Genomic DNA, 17,590 nt, shown 5'->3' on the forward strand with positions numbered 1-17,590 from the left:
AATTCCCCTATAGCACATGTGTTTGGACTGTGGGCAGGGCCGGTGCGTCCATGGAGGCGACCTAGGCGGCTGTCTGGAGAGGTCAAGTAGTCAGGGCGCAGTCCGTGACACCCCCCTTATATTAATTTAAGAATTGTTAAAGTTTTTGTCGTGTTTCTAGTCTAAAATCTAAGAAAGAAAATAAATTTTCCTGGAAGTTTCCAGGAAAACAAATCAACTGAATCAGGAAGCATTTGTGTTTGTACAGTGCGTATCATGAGCATGATCAATGCTGAGCGCGGGGTCAGAGGTGTGTGAAGAGGATTTGTCCTGGAGGTCAGACTCTGCTGGACAGTGTAATTCCTCCAGGATTGCGTTCTACTGTCTGATCAGACCACGTGAAGAGGGTTTACTGCAGGAATAGAGCAGTAGGTGGAGCTCTGATTATGGCTAATCCCTCTTTAAATAACCCTGAGCATTAATGTCCTGCAGGAGAACAGGACAGGACAGGACACACACACACACACTCTCTCTTTCTCTCTGTGCACCGGGATGAACTTCGCCGCTCAGTTTTTCGCTAATTTTATGAATGAAAACCCGCAGGAGCCGCGCAGAGGATTCAGTGACTGCGAGGAGTATGATCCGTTCTGGCAGAGGTGGGAGAAATTACTGTAATAAACCAAAACTTTTGGTTGAAAACTGTATTCTCTGGCTGTTTTAGTGTCTGTGCTATTGTTAAAACTAAAAAGTACCTTGAAATGTGTTCACAAAATAAAACCTACAATGCACAGCTGTCATAGTCTTGTGCATGCCTCCTGTAGAGAGCCGGTGTGTGCTGCTGTAAGTGATGATCCTCCAGCAGTGAATACCTGTAGAGAGCCTGTAGAGAGTGATCCTCCTCCATCCACACCTCCACCCGTCTGTAGAGCCCGTAAATCTCCAATGCAACCTCCATCCATCCCGCAGATGCCTAAAAACACCTGTAAATCTCCAATACAGCCTCCAACAGTCCTGCAGATACTAGAAAACAGCTGTAAATCTCCAATACAGCCTGCATCCACACCGCAGATCCCTGAAAACACCCGTAAGTGTCCAATACAGCCTGCATCCATCCCTCAGATCCCTGAAAACACTACCTTCATCACACTCCTGCAGACACTGGTGCTCATCCTCCTCAGACTCTTCCTCTCCTTCATCCTCCTCTTTATACCACGGTAAACACTGCAGGAGACATTCATTTACAAACTGTAAAATACAATATAATTAAGACGAAATGTTTTACAAGCTACAAAAGGTCTGAGTTCACCTCTGAGGAACAGAGAAATTAAAGGTTCTGGAAATAAGCCTTCGTTAAAAGCCTGGTGATTGTATGTTACACTCTTTAACTTTTCTTTAAAAATTAAAAATAAAACATTTCAAATATGTAACGCCTATAGTTATAACTCACTTTAGAATTAGTTTTGCTCTGCTAAATGACAATGTAAATGCATAGAATTTTGAAACTTGATTGTAGCATCTACTTCAGCAGTCAGACAACAGAAGCTGTGTAGCAGATTGTGTGCAACAGGTTTAAAAGTGAAGTCTGATCTTGATTAATTCCTGTTTCCATCCTGATGCAGTAGTGTTATGGGGTTAACCTGAGCTGTGTGCACATGTTTCTATCAGACAGAGGCTTTATTAGACGCAGTGAAGTGTGAATGAGGCGAGAGGTCAAACCTGCAGAAAACACTGCAGATATTAATAGACTTCAGTGCTGGACACAGCAGCTAGACACACTCAAAGCCTGCACTTTAAAAGCTCTACACAGAATATTTAAATGTGCCATAGAATCTTTAAACATGCTACAGAATCTTTAAAGGCAATAAAGAATCAATAATGGTGCTATAGAATCAATAAACGTGCTAAAGAAACAATAAATATGCTATAGAATCATTAAAGGGGCTGAAAAAACAATACCCATGCTGTAGAATCAATAAAGGTGCTATATAATCAATAAATGTGCTATAGAATCAATAAACATAGAATCAATAAACATGCTATAGAATCAATAAAGGTGCAATCGAATCAATAAAGGAGCAATCGAATCAATAAAGGAGCTATAGAATCAATAAAGGTGCAATCGAATCAATAAAGGAGCTATAGAATCAATAAAGGTGCAATCAAATCAATAAAGGAGCTATAGAATCAATAAAGGAAATATAGAATCAATAAAGGTGCAATTGAATCAATAAAGGAGCTATAGAATCAATAAAGGAAATATAGAATCAATAAAGGTGCAATCGAATCAATAAAGGAGCAATCGAATCAATAAAGGAGCTATAGAATCAATAAACATGCTTTAGAATCAATAAAGGAGCTATAGAACCAAAAAGGCGCAATAAATTCAATAAACATACTAGAGAATTAATAAAGGAGCTATAGAATCAATAAAGGCACTATAGATTCAATAAACATGCTAGAGAATCAATAAAGTTGCTATAGCACCAATAAAGGCTCTGTAGAATCAATAAAGTTGCTATAGAATCAATAAAGGCACTATAGAATCAATAAATTAAGCTAAATTAGCATATAAAGACTGAGGATAATGTTTATCACATGGTGCAGCTATGGTAGAAGATTTAAATATTTTCTTAGGTTTGATAAAGGCAAAACTGAATGTGAGAAAATCTGTTTTAATATTCCTGCATTTGAGCCCATTAAACTTAATGAGTATGAAACAGCAGCCAGTCTTGCTAGTATAAAGCCAAATAAAGCACCTGGCCCAGATGGGCTTAAAGGTCACGTGTTGGGAGATTGTGCTTTTCAGCTATCTAGTGTATTCACCCGTTTGTTTTAGCTTTCGTTAGACTGTAAAATGGTTCCAAGTTTATGGAAAGAAACAAAAATTGTTCCAGGACCCAAAATATCCAATGCCAATCAGTTACAAGATTTTAGACCAATAGCTCTTACATCTATTCTGGGTAAATGTATGGAAAGAGTATTATATCAAGGCACATCTGGAACAAGGTGGTCAACGATTTGGACCCCCTTCAGTTTGCATACAGGGGAAAGGGGGGCACCGACGATGCTGTAATAACTTTGTGTGATTTTGCTGCTGAACATATTCAACAGACCACAAATTATGTAAGGATTTTATTTATAGATTTTAGCTCAGCTTTTAATTCAATTGGGATAGATATTCTCCTGCAAAGACTACTTGATCTAGGAGTGAATGGTGATCTTATTTGATGGATTAAAGATTTCCTTTTAAATCATCCTCAAAGAGTAGTCGTTAATGAAATGGTGTCTAAAACAATGATTGTAAATACAGGAGTTCCGCAAGGAAGCATATTATCACCCTTACTATTTTCTCTTTACACAAATGAACTTAAGATCCAGGATTCAGGTTTTAAGTTATTTATATATGCAGATGACATGCACTTATTGGACGGTTGACTAAAATAGGAACAGAAGGCGATACCTCGTACTATAATTATATAAATTTGCTCCAGAATTGGTGTAAAAAGAGTTCACTGGAGATCAATCGTAATAAAACCAAGGAGATGATAATTAGCAGAAATAAACTAGTGCTTAGTCAAGGGTTGAAGCCTCTGGTCCTTGAGGGACATGAAATAGAGACAGTTGGCTGTTTTAAATATTTAGGAACACTTATTGATAGTGGATTAACATTTGCTGCAAATGCAGAGTGCATTTTTAAAAAATCAATGCAGAGATTATATCTCATTAGGAGGATAAAACAATTTGTCAAGATGTCCTTGAGATGGTATACAAGAACTTGGATGAGTGTTGTGAGTTTGCATGATTGCATGGTATGGACAGTTGCCAATGTAGGAAGAGCAAAAACTGTGTCGAGTAGTAAAAATATGCAGTGCAATTGTAGGTAAAGCGCAAAAACAACCAAATGAAATTTATTCAATGAGAATTAGACAGAAAGCACATATCATTGTTGAAGATTGTTCCCATTCCTTGAGTATCAAATTTCAGCTCTTGCCATCAAAAAGACGTTTTAGGCAACCTCAAGTAAAGAAAAATGTGTATCACATGTCATTTGTGCCGAGTGCCATTAGAATTTCAAATACTGGGTTTTAATTGTGTATAGGGTTTTAAATTGAGTTTTTTAATGTGATATATGTGATGATGTTGAATGTATTCATGTTGAATGTTTTTTCTGTGATGTGTGTAATGTGAACTGTGATGTGGTTGTGTGGTGAAGCCAAAGATAAATTTCCACTTGTGGACAATAAAGAAAGTAAAGTATAAAGTAAAAAGTAAAGTATAAAGTATAAAAATATTGTGGTACAAAATCAATAAAAGCGCTATGGAATCAATAAACATGCTATAGAATCAATAAAGGTGCTATAGAATCAATAACCATGCTATAGAATCAATAAAGGTGCTATAGAATCAATAAACATGCTATAGAATCAATAAAGGTGCTATAGAATCAATAAACATGCTATAGAATCAATAAAGGCTTTATAGAATCAATAACTGTGCTACAAAATCAATAAAAGCGCTATAGAATCAATAAACATGCTATTGAATCAATAAAGGCTCTATAGAATCAATAACCGTGCTACAAAATGAATAAAAGCGCTATAGAATCAATAAACATGCTACAGAATCAATAAAGGCTCTATAGAATCAATAAACATGCTATAGAATCAATAAACATACTATAGAATCAATAAAGGAGCTATAGAATCAATAAAGGAGCTGTGGAATCAATAAACATGCTATAGAATCAATAACTGTGGTACAAAATCAATAAAAACGCTATGGAATCAATAAACATGCTATAGAATCAATAAAGGAGCTATAGAATCAATAACCGTGCTACAAAATCAATAAAAGCTCTATAGAATCAATAAACATGCTATAGAATCAATAAACATGCTATTGAATCAATAAAGGCTCTATAGAATCAATAAACATGCTATAGAATCAATAAAGGAGCTGTAGAATCAATAAAGGAGCTATAGAATCAATAAACAATTAATAAAGTAAAAATGCCTTTCAAGATTTGCCTTTCCACGTGCAGTATGTGGACACTCAGTATGTGGAGGTTATAGATGGTATAGAATCAATAAAGGTGAATCTAGATTTACAGGTTCGTTTTGCCATCTTAAAGACTCCACTACAGCTGTCTTTACCATGTCATCATATAAAGGTTCATCTAAATGTCATCCAGAGCAGTCCGCTTCTGTTTGTGTTGTCATGAAAGTTGTGATGCGTAACTGTGATCGGCTCACCCTGTCTGAGTGATGCTATAATACTGTGTGTGATGTTGATTGTGCAGTGCTGAGCAGCGCCGTGGATCCGCAAAGCCTGACTGCTCATTCCACAGCGGCCCCTGCACTCGAGACCCGCTGGTGCTGATGGGGAATGGGCGCACGGGCCGCCGCTCCACACTCATCTGCCCAGAGAGACTCAAAGACTTCGGAGCTGAAGAATACCTGAACGGAGACGTGAAGACCTTCCAGACCAGCGTCTCTGAGCCGGCGGAGCTGCAGCTGATGTCCACCCCCAAACCAGCCGCGAAGAAGAGCACCGACAGCAAGAAGAGTAGCACACCTCCGGCTCCAGAACACCTGCGCTTCCAGGACATCAGCGCCGCGGCCTTCAGACTACAGCAGTCCAGCCTACAGAAAACACCCTGCACGGTGACACATGCACACATGCATACTCACACAAGCATGCATTCATGCACACACACACACACACACACACACAACTAAACAACTGTCAATAGATTTTTTTCTGTCAGTCTGAATTCAAGACCTCCTAAAAACATGAAGCATTTTTCTAAGACTACGAGCAACAGGTCTGAAATACACCTCTGTGGTGCTCATGAGTGTGTGTGTGTGTTCTGCTCTCAGTACTCCAGACTGTCCAAACAGTATGGCATGGAGATTTACCTGAAGAAGGAGCTGCTCCACTACACCGGCTCAGTAAAGGAGAGAGGAGTGCTGTACCTGCTGTCCTCCCTCAAACAGGTGAAGATCCTCAACAACACCCAAACACTGAATCCAGATCAACACCCAAACACTGAATCCAGACCAACACCCAAACACTGAATCCAGATCAACACCAAAACACTGAATCCAGATCAACACCCAAACACTGAATCCAGATCAACACCCAAACAATGAATCCAGATCAACACCCAAACACTGAATCCAGATCAACACCCAAACACTGAATCCAGATCAACACCCAAACACTGAATCCAGACCAACACCCAAACAATGAATCCAGATCAACACCCAAACACTGAATCCAGATCAACACCCAAACACTGAATCCAGATCAACACCCAAACAATGAATCCAGATCAACACCCAAACACTGAATCCAGATCAACACCCAAACACTGAATCCAGATCAACACCCAAACACTGAATCCAGATCAACACCCAAACACTGAATCCAGATCAACACCCAAACACTGAATCCAGATCAACACCCAAACACTGAATCCAGATCAACACCCAAACACTGAATCCAGATCAACACCCAAACACTGAATCCAGATCAACACCCAAACACTGAATCCAGATCAACACCCAAACACTGAATCCAGACCAACACCCAAACACTGAATCCAGACCAACACCCAAACACTGAATCCAGATCAACACCCAAACACTGAATCCAGATCAACACCCAAACACTGAATCCAGATCAACACCCAAACACTGAATCCAGATCAACACCCAAACACTGAATCCAGATCAACACCCAAACACTGAATCCAGATCAACACCCAAACACTGAATCCAGATCAACACCCAAACACTGAATCCAGATCAACACCCAAACACTGAATCCAGATCAACACCCAAACACTGAATCCAGATCAACACCCAAACACTGAATCCAGACCAACACCCAAACAATGAATCCAGATCAACACCCAAACACTGAATCCAGATCAACACCCAAACACTGAATCCAGATCAACACCCAAACACTGAATCCAGATCAACACCCAAACACTGCATCCAGATCAACACCCAAACACTGAATCCAGATCAACACCCAAACACTGAATCCAGATCAACACCCAAACACTAAATCCAGATCAACACCCAAACACTGAATCCAGATCAACACCCAAACACTAAATCCAGATCAACACCCAAACACTGAATCCAGATCAACACCCAAACACTGAATCCAGATCAACACCCAAACACTGAATCCAGATCAACACCCAAACACTGAATCCAGATCAACACCCAAACACTGAATCCAGATCAACACCCAAACACTGAATCCAGATCAACACCCAAACACTGAATCCAGATCAACACCCAAACACTGAATCCAGATCAACACCCAAACACTGAATCCAGATCAACACCCAAACACTGAATCCAGATCAACACCCAAACACTGAATCCAGATCAACACCCAAACACTGAATCCAGATCAACACCCAAACACTGCCTTTAAAACATCACCAAAATACTGCATTCATACAATTCACAACAACACCCGAATACTGTATGTGTGTGTGTGTGTGTGTGTGTGTGTGTGTGTGTGTGTGTGTGTGTGTGCAGGATCAGCAGAGGAAGGGTGTGATTGTGGCCACAGACTGTAACTTCTCGATGTCGGTGGCGTATCATGCGGTGGAGATGCGTATCCCGGTGTTCGTCATCATGCCAGCGTGCAGCTCTCCTCCTCGTCTGCGCATGTACAGAGATTACGGAGCCATGGTTATTTCCTACGGCAGCACAGCCCGAGACTCAATCAACCACGCCCGACACCTGGCCAAGGAGAACGGATACCTGTGTCTGGAGGAGTGAGTTTCACACCTATCACCCTGCAGCCCGAGAGCGGTTACTCACTGAAGCTGAGCAGGGCCCAGTGTGTCTGGATGGGAGAGCACATGGGAACACTAGGCTGCTGTTGGCAGTGGTGTTAGTGAGGCCAGCAGGGGGCGCTCAACCTGTGGTCTGTGTGAGTCCTAATGCCCCAGTTTAGTGAAGGGGACTCTATACTGTCAGTGAGCGCCGTCTTTCAGATGAGATGTTAGACTGAGCTCCTGACTCTCTGTGCTCATTAATATTGTGGTCATCAAATCGGCCCCTACTGATCATTAAGCCTTTTACTATAGAATAATAATAAATAATAAAATATTTTAATGAGGCCAAATCTCCTGAAGTACGTCTAGGATCAGTTGGAGGAGTAGATGTGTCTGTCTGTCTGTCCACTCATGCATGATCACAGCACATGAGCAGACAGACAGGCATCGCTTGGCAGGGTTTGGTGTGTGTCAGACAGGTTTATCCATCGCTCTCTCTCTCTCCATCTGCTTGTAGGGACGACAGCGCTGTGTATCTGGCAGGTCTGGGAACAGTGGGCATGGAGATCTACGAGCAGGTGCCCAAACTGGACGCTGTGGTGGTGCCAGCGGGTGGACATTGTGGCCTACTGGCAGGAACTGCAGCCGCCATCAAACACCTGAACCCTCGCATCTCTGTCATAGTGAGTCAAACACATCGGATAAACCTCAGACAACAACACTGTTTCCGGTCCAAACATCGAAAAACTCTGAAATCAAGAAGCATTTTCAAGATATAGTCTTGTTTTGAGAAATAATGAGTCAAAATGAAGCGAGTTTTTCTTTAAAGGCCACCTATTATGCAGAAATGACTATTATGCAGGGTTTAAAGCCAGTAGTGTGTGTGTCAGCAGTGTGTGGATATCTCCAGCCTCTAGTAGTCAACAGTGCTGAATTGTGCTTATTCAAATCACACTAGATGAAATCAGTCTGCAGAAACACTGTGATTGACATTCTCACTTTGTACATGTCATCAAAGGGTGAAAGCCCCGCCCACTAGTGCCCATCTCTCCCTCATTACACTCTCAGAAATAAAGCTACGCGAGCTGTCACTGGGTGGTACCTTTTCAAAAGGTAAATATCAATGACTGTAAAAAATATGGACGACGCGACAGCCCTTTTTCCCATTGAACGCCTTGAGGGCAAAACGCCTGCTTGACGGGCACAAACTGTCGCAAAAGACTGCTGAAATTGGAGCCAGACATGCGCAGAAGGACTGTCTGATGGAGCCAGAGGAGGAGCCGCGAAAATGAGCAGAGTCGAGCTTCCAATCAAACGCTTTATGTAAAATCAACCACGCCCCCCGAACTGCTCAGCATGCGTTTGCTGTCATATCAACACAAATGGATGTAATAACGTTAACAAATATGAGGGTTTTATATATTCAATCGCGCCAGCTCCAGGCCGCAGCGCATAACTTACTCGCGGCGTCGCGGGCTGATTCCGGCTCGCATGCGGCAGCGCCGGCTCGCTCGGCCGCCGCATCTGGCTCGATTGACTCGGGCTGGAATCGGGCAGTGAGTCCAGGCATCCGGAGTAGGTCCAGCAGAGGTAACATTAGTCAGTCTGAGCTCTAAGAGATAAGTCTCCGGCAGGCGAGAATCTAGCCGGAACTGTGTTTTGTTATCTGGGTGGCTAGGCGTGTATCAGCAAACTAATAAAGCCCGAAAAAAGCCCTGAACTTAGCGAATAAACAGTGTTCCACCAGGATCATGTATGTCAGAAACTATAGTTTACTGCTGAACTCATTTTGTCATAATAACACAGAAATCGAATAATAACATTTCAGTCTACTTCAGTCTCCTGCCGAAGCTCAGACGTGCTGCTTTGAGAAACTGTCAATCACAGCTGTCAATCACGATGACACGCCCAGCATTAAATTACTGCTAAAAACAAACTGTTTACAAAAATGAGGATCTGCACCTATTTCAGCACAATAACCAGTGCCTTAATCCACCAGAACTATCTTTCGGGACATTTTATTGCAAGTGTAATATTTTTTTTTATTTGGGCTCAAGTCTCCTTCATTAACACGGAGGAGGCGGGCTTTATGACTCGTACTGCAGCCAGCCCCCAGGGGGCGATCTAACGGCCGAAACCTTCACTCAAACGTAGGCTTGCGGCACACTTGGTAAATATACGTACTTAAAGGGTCCTTATTAATACCTCAAAGGTACATATTAGTACCTGAAATGTGCAAAACTGTACACGCTGAAATTTACGGGGTGCTAATATACACCTTTAAGGTACAAATATGTACCTTTTGAAAAAGCACCACCCCAGTGTCAGCTCACATGCTTTTATTTCTAAGTGTAGCATAGGATGTTGGTGTTGTTTTTTAATCTGCCACTATGCTGACACAAGGGCATTTATAGCTCCGCCCTCTTCTGAAAAGTGCAGAATCTCATTTGCATTTAAAGCGACAGTCACCAAAGCGCCACAATTAGGATCAAAGCCTGAAAGGGTCAGTTTCAGAGAACTGGAGAACATGACCTGTGTGCTGTTCTCAGCTCACACACACACACACTCGAGAGACAGCAGAGACGCATTTACAGCTTGTGAAAGTAGGCAGAACATGTCAGATTTAAAACAAGTAAAACAGTGTTATTTCAGAGCAAAAACAATTATTGTACTTATTATTCACATTATTATTAATATTTTACAGATTCTGTTGCTGACTTTAAGGAAAAACCCAGTACATTTTGACTCATTATTTCTAAAATAAATGTAAAAAATGCTTATTGTTTTAAGAATTTTAAGATATTTGGACTAGCAACAAGACAAAACCTGTTTTATTTGCAGAGAAACTCCTCATAATCCCGTCATCCGCATCATATGAGCAGGAGTCAGTGTTAGAGAGTGCCTGATGATGAACCCCTGCTGTTTAATCTATAGTGTTTTCCCACAGGGTGTGGAGCCGGAGGAGTTCCCTCTTCTCCTGCAGTCGCTCAAAACAGATTGTCCCATTAAAGACCTCTACTGCAACCCCAACAAGAAGCTCTACAGAGGTGAAGTTAGGAACTTGTGTTTATACGATGAGTTCAGACGCAAAACTTTTAGTTGTCCTTAGATATTTTCTTCTAAAATTAATGTTTGTGTTTGTGTTTAGTTATTTCACTATAAAGGGGGTCTATATGCACAAGCTTAAAATGTGTCTCTGCTGTGTCTAGAGAATGTGTGTGGGTGTGTGTGTGTGTGTGTTTATGCTAATGAGATGGGCACTAGTGGGCGGGGCTTTCCCCCTCTGATGACACATACAAAGGGAGAATGTCAATCACAGTGTTTCTGCATCAAGTCTGATTAGAACAAACACAATTACTCATGATGAGCATCAGAGACTGCTGGAAATATTCACACACTGCTCACACACACACACACACACACACTGCTGGGGTTAAACCCCCTAGAAATGTCATTTCTACACAATAGGTGCCCATTAAAGCCAATGAAAAGCAGATATTCTTTGGCACTGAAGTGAGATTACTGAACCCACGCACAGAGACAAATGTTCAGAGAAGGAAATGTTCAAATGGCAACTGGAGGTGTTTGCATCTGAACTCCTGGTCTTATGTGAGTTTCTGATGGGTTTTTCTGCACAGATCTGGTGGATCACTCTCTGGGCACACACACCTTTCAGCTGGCCAAGAAACTGGTGGACAAAGTTATTTCTGTCAGGTATTGTGAAGATATATTCCCTTCATGGTAATTAGGGTAAAGTTAGGGTAATTAGACAACAGTAGTAGAATAACAGTGGTTTGTTCTGGAGATTCATTTTCCTTCAGCTTAGTCCCTTATTTATCAGGGGTCACCACAGCGGAATGAACCACCAACTATTCCAGCTGCAACCCATTACTGGGAAACACCTATACACACACCATACACACACACCACGGCAAGTGTAGTTGATCAGTTCCCCTATAGCGCATGTGTTTGGACTGTGGGGGAAACCGGAGCACCCGGAGGAAACCCACACCAACACGGGGAGAACATGCAAACTCCACACAGAAACACACACTGACCCAGCCGGGACTCAAACTAGAGACCTTGCCGTGATGCCACAATTTGACACCACTGAATCACCCTATAGACAATTAAAAATATAAATTCTTAAGGGAGCTAACAATATTGACCCTAAAACATATCCATTTAGTATTATAGTATATACTGTGAAAATGTTCCACTTGAGAAATAATTGAAAAAAAATCACAGCAGGGCTAATAACCTTGCCTTCAACTGTATTATTATAGGTTTCTATAACATTTGACAGGTATGCATTTGTCAGACTGTTATTCAAGAGACTAATGCATGTTATCAGTTCATGAATACCTCAAGAATCAAACTCAAGACTTTAGCATTGCTAGAAACAACCTTTACTGTTTGACCTACAGCCTCTCCCTCTCTCTCTCTCTCTCTCTCTCTCTCTCTCTCTCTCTCTCTCTCTCTCTCTCTCTCTAGCAGCAGATTATCTGTAATCTGGATTGAGTAATCAGATTACAGCAATCAAGTACTTGTAATTAGACTAAAGTACTTTTTAAAACACTCGTAATCAGACTACAGTTACTCTTTGATGGATTACATGATTACATTTAGTTACACAATGGCAGGAGGCTGCTCAATTCATTGACTCTGCTTGTTTTTTTTTTTACATTTATTCATTTTCTTGTCATCTTAGTCCCTTTATTAATAGCCACAGAGGAATGAACCGAAAACTTAACCAGCACATGCTTTACGCAGCAGATGCCCTTCCAGCTGCAACCCATCACTGGGAAACACCCACACACTTTCATTCATACACATAAACTACGGACAATTTTAGCTTACCCAGTTCACCTGTACTGCATGTGTTTAGACTGTGGGGGAAACCGGAGGAAACCCACACGATCACAGGGAGAACATGCAAACTCCACACAGAAACACCAACTGACCCAGCCGAGACTCAAACCAGAGACCTTCTTGCTGTGAGGCCACAGCACTACCTACTGCGCCACCGCGCCACCTCTTTACATTTATTATTTTCATAATTAACCAGCTGCTTGTGTGCATTCATGATTCTTCACACTTTTACAGTCATCTGCATTTCTAGAGATTTATAGGTAAAACATTTGACGTCGCAGTGATATTTATGTGAATTTGATGTTTTTCAATATTAGGTTTTGTAATGTTGCTGCTTTCTAAATGCATTTAATGTCCAGTAAATGTTTGTGGTTTAGTGTTGTTGAGGTATATTAGTGTTATATAGTATATTATGAAGTATTATCTGTCCATCATGTCCTCTTGATGATGATTAACAATGTAGACATTTATTATTTCTTTCTGTCTAAATAGTACAAGATAATCCTGCTTCAGTATATGAGGCATCAAATAAGGGTTAGCGCAAATGTAATCTAAATGTAATCCAAATTTAGTCAGATTACTTCACTATAAATGTGTAATCTGGGAGATTATATTAGTGATTACATCTTTTACCATGTAATCAAATAAGGCTCAGTGCAAAAGTAATCTAAATGTAACCCGAAAGTAGATTACTTGACTATTATTGTGTAATCTGAGAGATTATATTATGGAGTACATTTTTCCCTTCTAATCAAATAAGGGTAACACAAAAGTAATCTAAATGTAACCCGAAAGTAGTCAGATTACAATACCATGAATGTGTAATCTGAGAGATTACATAACTACACTTTTTACCATGTAACTAAATAAGGCGTAGCACAAAAGTAATCCGATAGTAGTCAGATTACTTTAAATGTGTAATCTGAGAGATTATGGTACTGATTACATTTTTGCCATGTAATTAAATAAAGAGTAGCAAAAACGTAATCTAAATGTAATCCGAAAGTAGTCAGATTACTTTACCATTACAGTATAATCTGAAAGATTATATTAATGATTAAACTTTTTTTTAATCACGTAATCAAATATTGGTCAACACAAAAGTAATCTAAATGTAATCCAAAAGTAGATTACTTGACCATTAATGTTTACTCTGAGAGATTATATTATGGAGTACAATTTTTTCCAGTGTAATCAAATAAGGGTTAACATAAAAGAAATCTAAATATAACCCGAAAGTAGTCAGATTACAATACCATGAATGTGTAATCTGAGATCAGATAACTACACTTTTTACCATGTAATTAAATAAGGCGTAGCACAGAAGTAATCTAAATGTAATCCAGAAGGAGTCAGATTACTTTACCATTACAGTGTAATCTGAGAGATTACATTACTGATTCCACATTTTAGCATGTAATTTATCATCTTTATCTAACTGAACTAATTCTCCTGTTCACACACTGTTCTCTATCTGATTACTGATTCTCGGCATGTTTTGCTCAGGGAGGCGGACGCTCTGGTGGCCATGCTGCGCTTCCAGGAGTTCGAGCGCTGCACGGTGGACACTGAAGGTGCGATGGGTCTCGCCGCCATCCTGGCTGGACAACTGCCAGAGCTCAAGGGCAAAAGGTGCTCAAAACTCTTTATTAACATCTCAAAGGTCACTCAAACACGCTCTCTGATAAGCCAATTAACCCAGGAGTTCATCAGCAGTAAACACACTGCAGTAAACACCGCACTCCTCACTGAAAAGACTAACTCACTGGTGGAAAGACTACTGAAAACCATACTCTAGTAAACGAGACATTATTGCCAGTATAGTAAATGTGTCATCACCGGCTAAAAAATAAAATAGTGGCAGTAAAAGTCACTGAAAAACATATTCATTGTATTTACTGTCTTTTTAAGGTGTGTGTTTGCAAACAGTTTATATGGGCTGAACTTAAACAAACTAATTAAATTTAGAAGCATTCAGGCTAATTTATTCATTTAAATTCAGCTTACCACTTACATTTACCACTTACCTTAAAAAATATAGTAAATACAATGAGTGTTTTTTCCAGTGTATTTTAAACAATACTCAAAATGTGTGTGAAAAAAGCCCTTTTCAAGGTGTTCAAGAGTAGTGAGCACTGTAAATTACTCCACGCTACACCCTGCTGATTAAACATGTAGCTTATGCTTGATGCATTTACCTACAGAGTGATGTAATCTTACACACAAAATATAGCTGTGCTGATATGCTCACTCTCAGGTTATGACCTTTGACCCCTGGCTAAACAGCTCCGAGTGTCCAGCAGGTGGCGCCATAAACTCCTGCAGCACTGAGAGAATACCTGCAGTCTGTGTGGAAGAGGAAACATTCTGTAGTGCGTTCAGTGATTGTTGATGGATGTAGACATTTCAGCTGGATGTTTACCCAAAAATATGCTTATTTTTTATATCATATCTTTTAAATATTTCTATTTTTTAAATACTATAAGTCAGTTCAGACCAATCAGAACCTAAAAATGGTGCAACTTTGTTGACTTCTGGAGGCCTGTGGTGTGTGTTTGACACAGTGAGCATGTTATATAAGGTCAGACGTTTAGGTGTGTGTGATTGATCGCCATTGTGTCGGATTTGTTAAGTTTTTGGGGGGTAAATAAAAAAAAATGCTTTCATTTCAGTAATTTCCGTTCATTTGCTAGTGGTGTCCATTCTTGGGCAAAGAGAGAGTTTTTTGTGTGTTCACATGGCAAAATGGTGTGTTCCTTCAGCTTAGTCCCTTATTTATCAGGGGTCGCCACCATCCACCAACTATTCCAGCTTATGTTTTACACAGCGGATGCCAGCTGCAACCCAATAATGGGAAACACCCATACACACTGATTTACACACACACACACACACACACACACACTCATACACTACGGCTAGTGTAGTTGATCAGTTCCCCTATAGCGCATGTTTTTGGACTGTGGGGGAAACCGGAGCACCCGGAGGAAACCCACACCAACACGGGGAGAACATGCAAACTCCACACAGAAACAGCGACCAGTGGCAGTTCTAGTTTAAATGGCACCCTGGGTGAACCACCCCATACACCACCTTAATAAAATAAAAAATAAATAAAGTTGTTATTAATATTATTCAATTATAATGATTCTAAATGAATTACTGAAACAATGCTGAATGTAACTGGAAAACAACGTAAAGACACAACTATGCTAAGATCACTTAAGAAATCTTTTGCATGAATATTAATTTAGATAATTCTTCAGAATGCAAATAAACATGTTTTATAGACCCGACTCACGGCTGAGAATTATTGTTATGAAGTCTTGATTATCTCCCTGACTCATTATCCTTTACTGCTTCATAGCCGTTATTATAGTCACCATAACATCATCATCATCATCATCATGTTATCATTAGTTCTGTCGACTTGCAAAGCTCGCTTTGTGCCAACACCTCTGCGTAAAAGGCTGTTACTCCGGTTTCACAGCGCACGAGCATCGTGTATTTAATCGGTGTGCATGTAAACAACCGTGATCCGTCAGTTTGCTTTCAGCAGTGTTGTTTCGGTTGCACATAGAGAATAACAAATGTGCACATGCAAAAGAAGCCAAATGTGAACGGCCCCTAACATCTCAATTCTGGCTTAACTACTCTAAATTACACTTGCATAAAATAAATCGCATCTCAAAGCTTTTACTGGCCACTTTTTTTTTTTGTCTCCCCATGCTGCCCCAGCAAGATGCCGCCCTGGGCGATCGCCCATATTACCCATGCCTAACTCCGCCACTGCCAGCAACCTTCTTGCTGTGAGGCCACAGTGTGACACTACTGAGACACCGTGCTTAGGGAATCTGTAAAAGAGCTTCTTTAATTCATACACTGATTACTGATTAAAACTGTTATATTTATATCTATATAGACATTTTACTCTACATGCAACACATTTTCACCCAGTGATGGTACTTTCACTAGAGTATAATTCACACTGAAAGCACAGATCACAGCAGCTCGGCACATCTCTGTGATGCTAATGAAGCACTTGACTAGAATACATGAATTACTATTAATAAATTAAGCAGTGACATGCACAATACGCTCTCATTCGTTCACATAATTGAATGCATTCATTAAAATGCAATGAGCAGCTAAATATAGGCGTTTTACAGCACTTTAATGATGTTAATGTCAATTGCTTAATGCACTTTGACTTCAGTGTGTGACCTTATAGTGATAAATGATGAGACAGTAATAGCACATTTATTAGTTTGTTTTAACTAGTGAAGTTTACTCATTTGGACTAATTACACGTTCTCATTTTCACTTCATCTGGATTAATTATCAGTGCATTCACCAACCAACAGTGCATTAATGCATTAACAGTGAGCAATACATTTTCTACAGCACTTGTTTTTTATTTGCTTGTGTTACTTCATAGTGCATTAAATAATATTAAATTATATAATAATAATTGTCTCAGTAATTACTGAATAAGATATTATTACTTATTATTGCTGCTTTGGAGTTATAATTGTTGTGAAAAGCAATTACAAATAAACTTGAATATTTTATAAGTCTATTATAGAGTATATAGTGATTAATGACTTAATATTGTCTGAGATTATTTAATAGCTGATATTAAATAATATCTTTAATCATATTACTGGTTATTGTCATTATATCACAGCAGTGCAGTGTGTGTTTAGCTATGGTGGCTTTAATTTCATTTAAACTCCAGTGCTGCTGAATGCTTGATTCTGATTGGCTGATGAGCATTCTTATGAGTGGTGTTGTTTTCAGATAAATGCAAAGCTAAAGTAGTTCCGGCAGGTTTTGAAATCGACTCATATCATTCAGTGTAGTGATATGGAGCTGAAATGTGCTCTAAACCTGCCGTAAATACTTTAGCTGTGCCTTTATCTTGCGATT

At 39.9% G+C, this 17,590-nt stretch overlaps 1 protein-coding gene across 11 annotated transcripts in view; it reads left to right on the forward strand.

The window, feature by feature from the left end:
* The first annotated feature begins 390 nt into the window (after positions 1-390).
* The window catches only part of LOC100331665 (uncharacterized), a 20,100-nt gene continuing 2,900 nt past the window's right edge, over positions 391-17,590 (forward strand). For 4 of the 11 annotated variants that reach the window (XM_087279909.1, XM_087279910.1, XM_087279907.1 and 1 more), the window contains exons 1-8: positions 410-635; positions 5,279-5,642; positions 5,859-5,975; positions 7,545-7,786; positions 8,307-8,472; positions 10,737-10,836; positions 11,428-11,503; positions 14,168-14,293. In XM_087279909.1, coding sequence (XP_087136035.1) covers positions 532-635; positions 5,279-5,642; positions 5,859-5,975; positions 7,545-7,786; positions 8,307-8,472; positions 10,737-10,836; positions 11,428-11,503; positions 14,168-14,293 — 1,295 coding nt within the window. In that variant the 5' untranslated portion in view covers positions 410-531. Of the gene's footprint in view, positions 636-800; positions 1,194-5,278; positions 5,643-5,858; positions 5,976-7,544; positions 7,787-8,306; positions 8,716-10,736; positions 10,837-11,108; positions 11,504-14,167; positions 14,294-17,590 lie in introns of all 11 variants that reach the window. The other 7 variants (XM_087279904.1, XM_087279905.1, XM_087279906.1 and 4 more) reach the window with 3 other exon arrangements.

The sequence above is a fragment of the Danio rerio genome, chromosome 13, assembly GCF_052040795.2.
Source record: "Danio rerio strain M-AB ecotype USA chromosome 13, GRCz13ab, whole genome shotgun sequence".
NCBI classification, from domain to species: domain Eukaryota; kingdom Metazoa; phylum Chordata; class Actinopteri; order Cypriniformes; family Danionidae; genus Danio; species Danio rerio.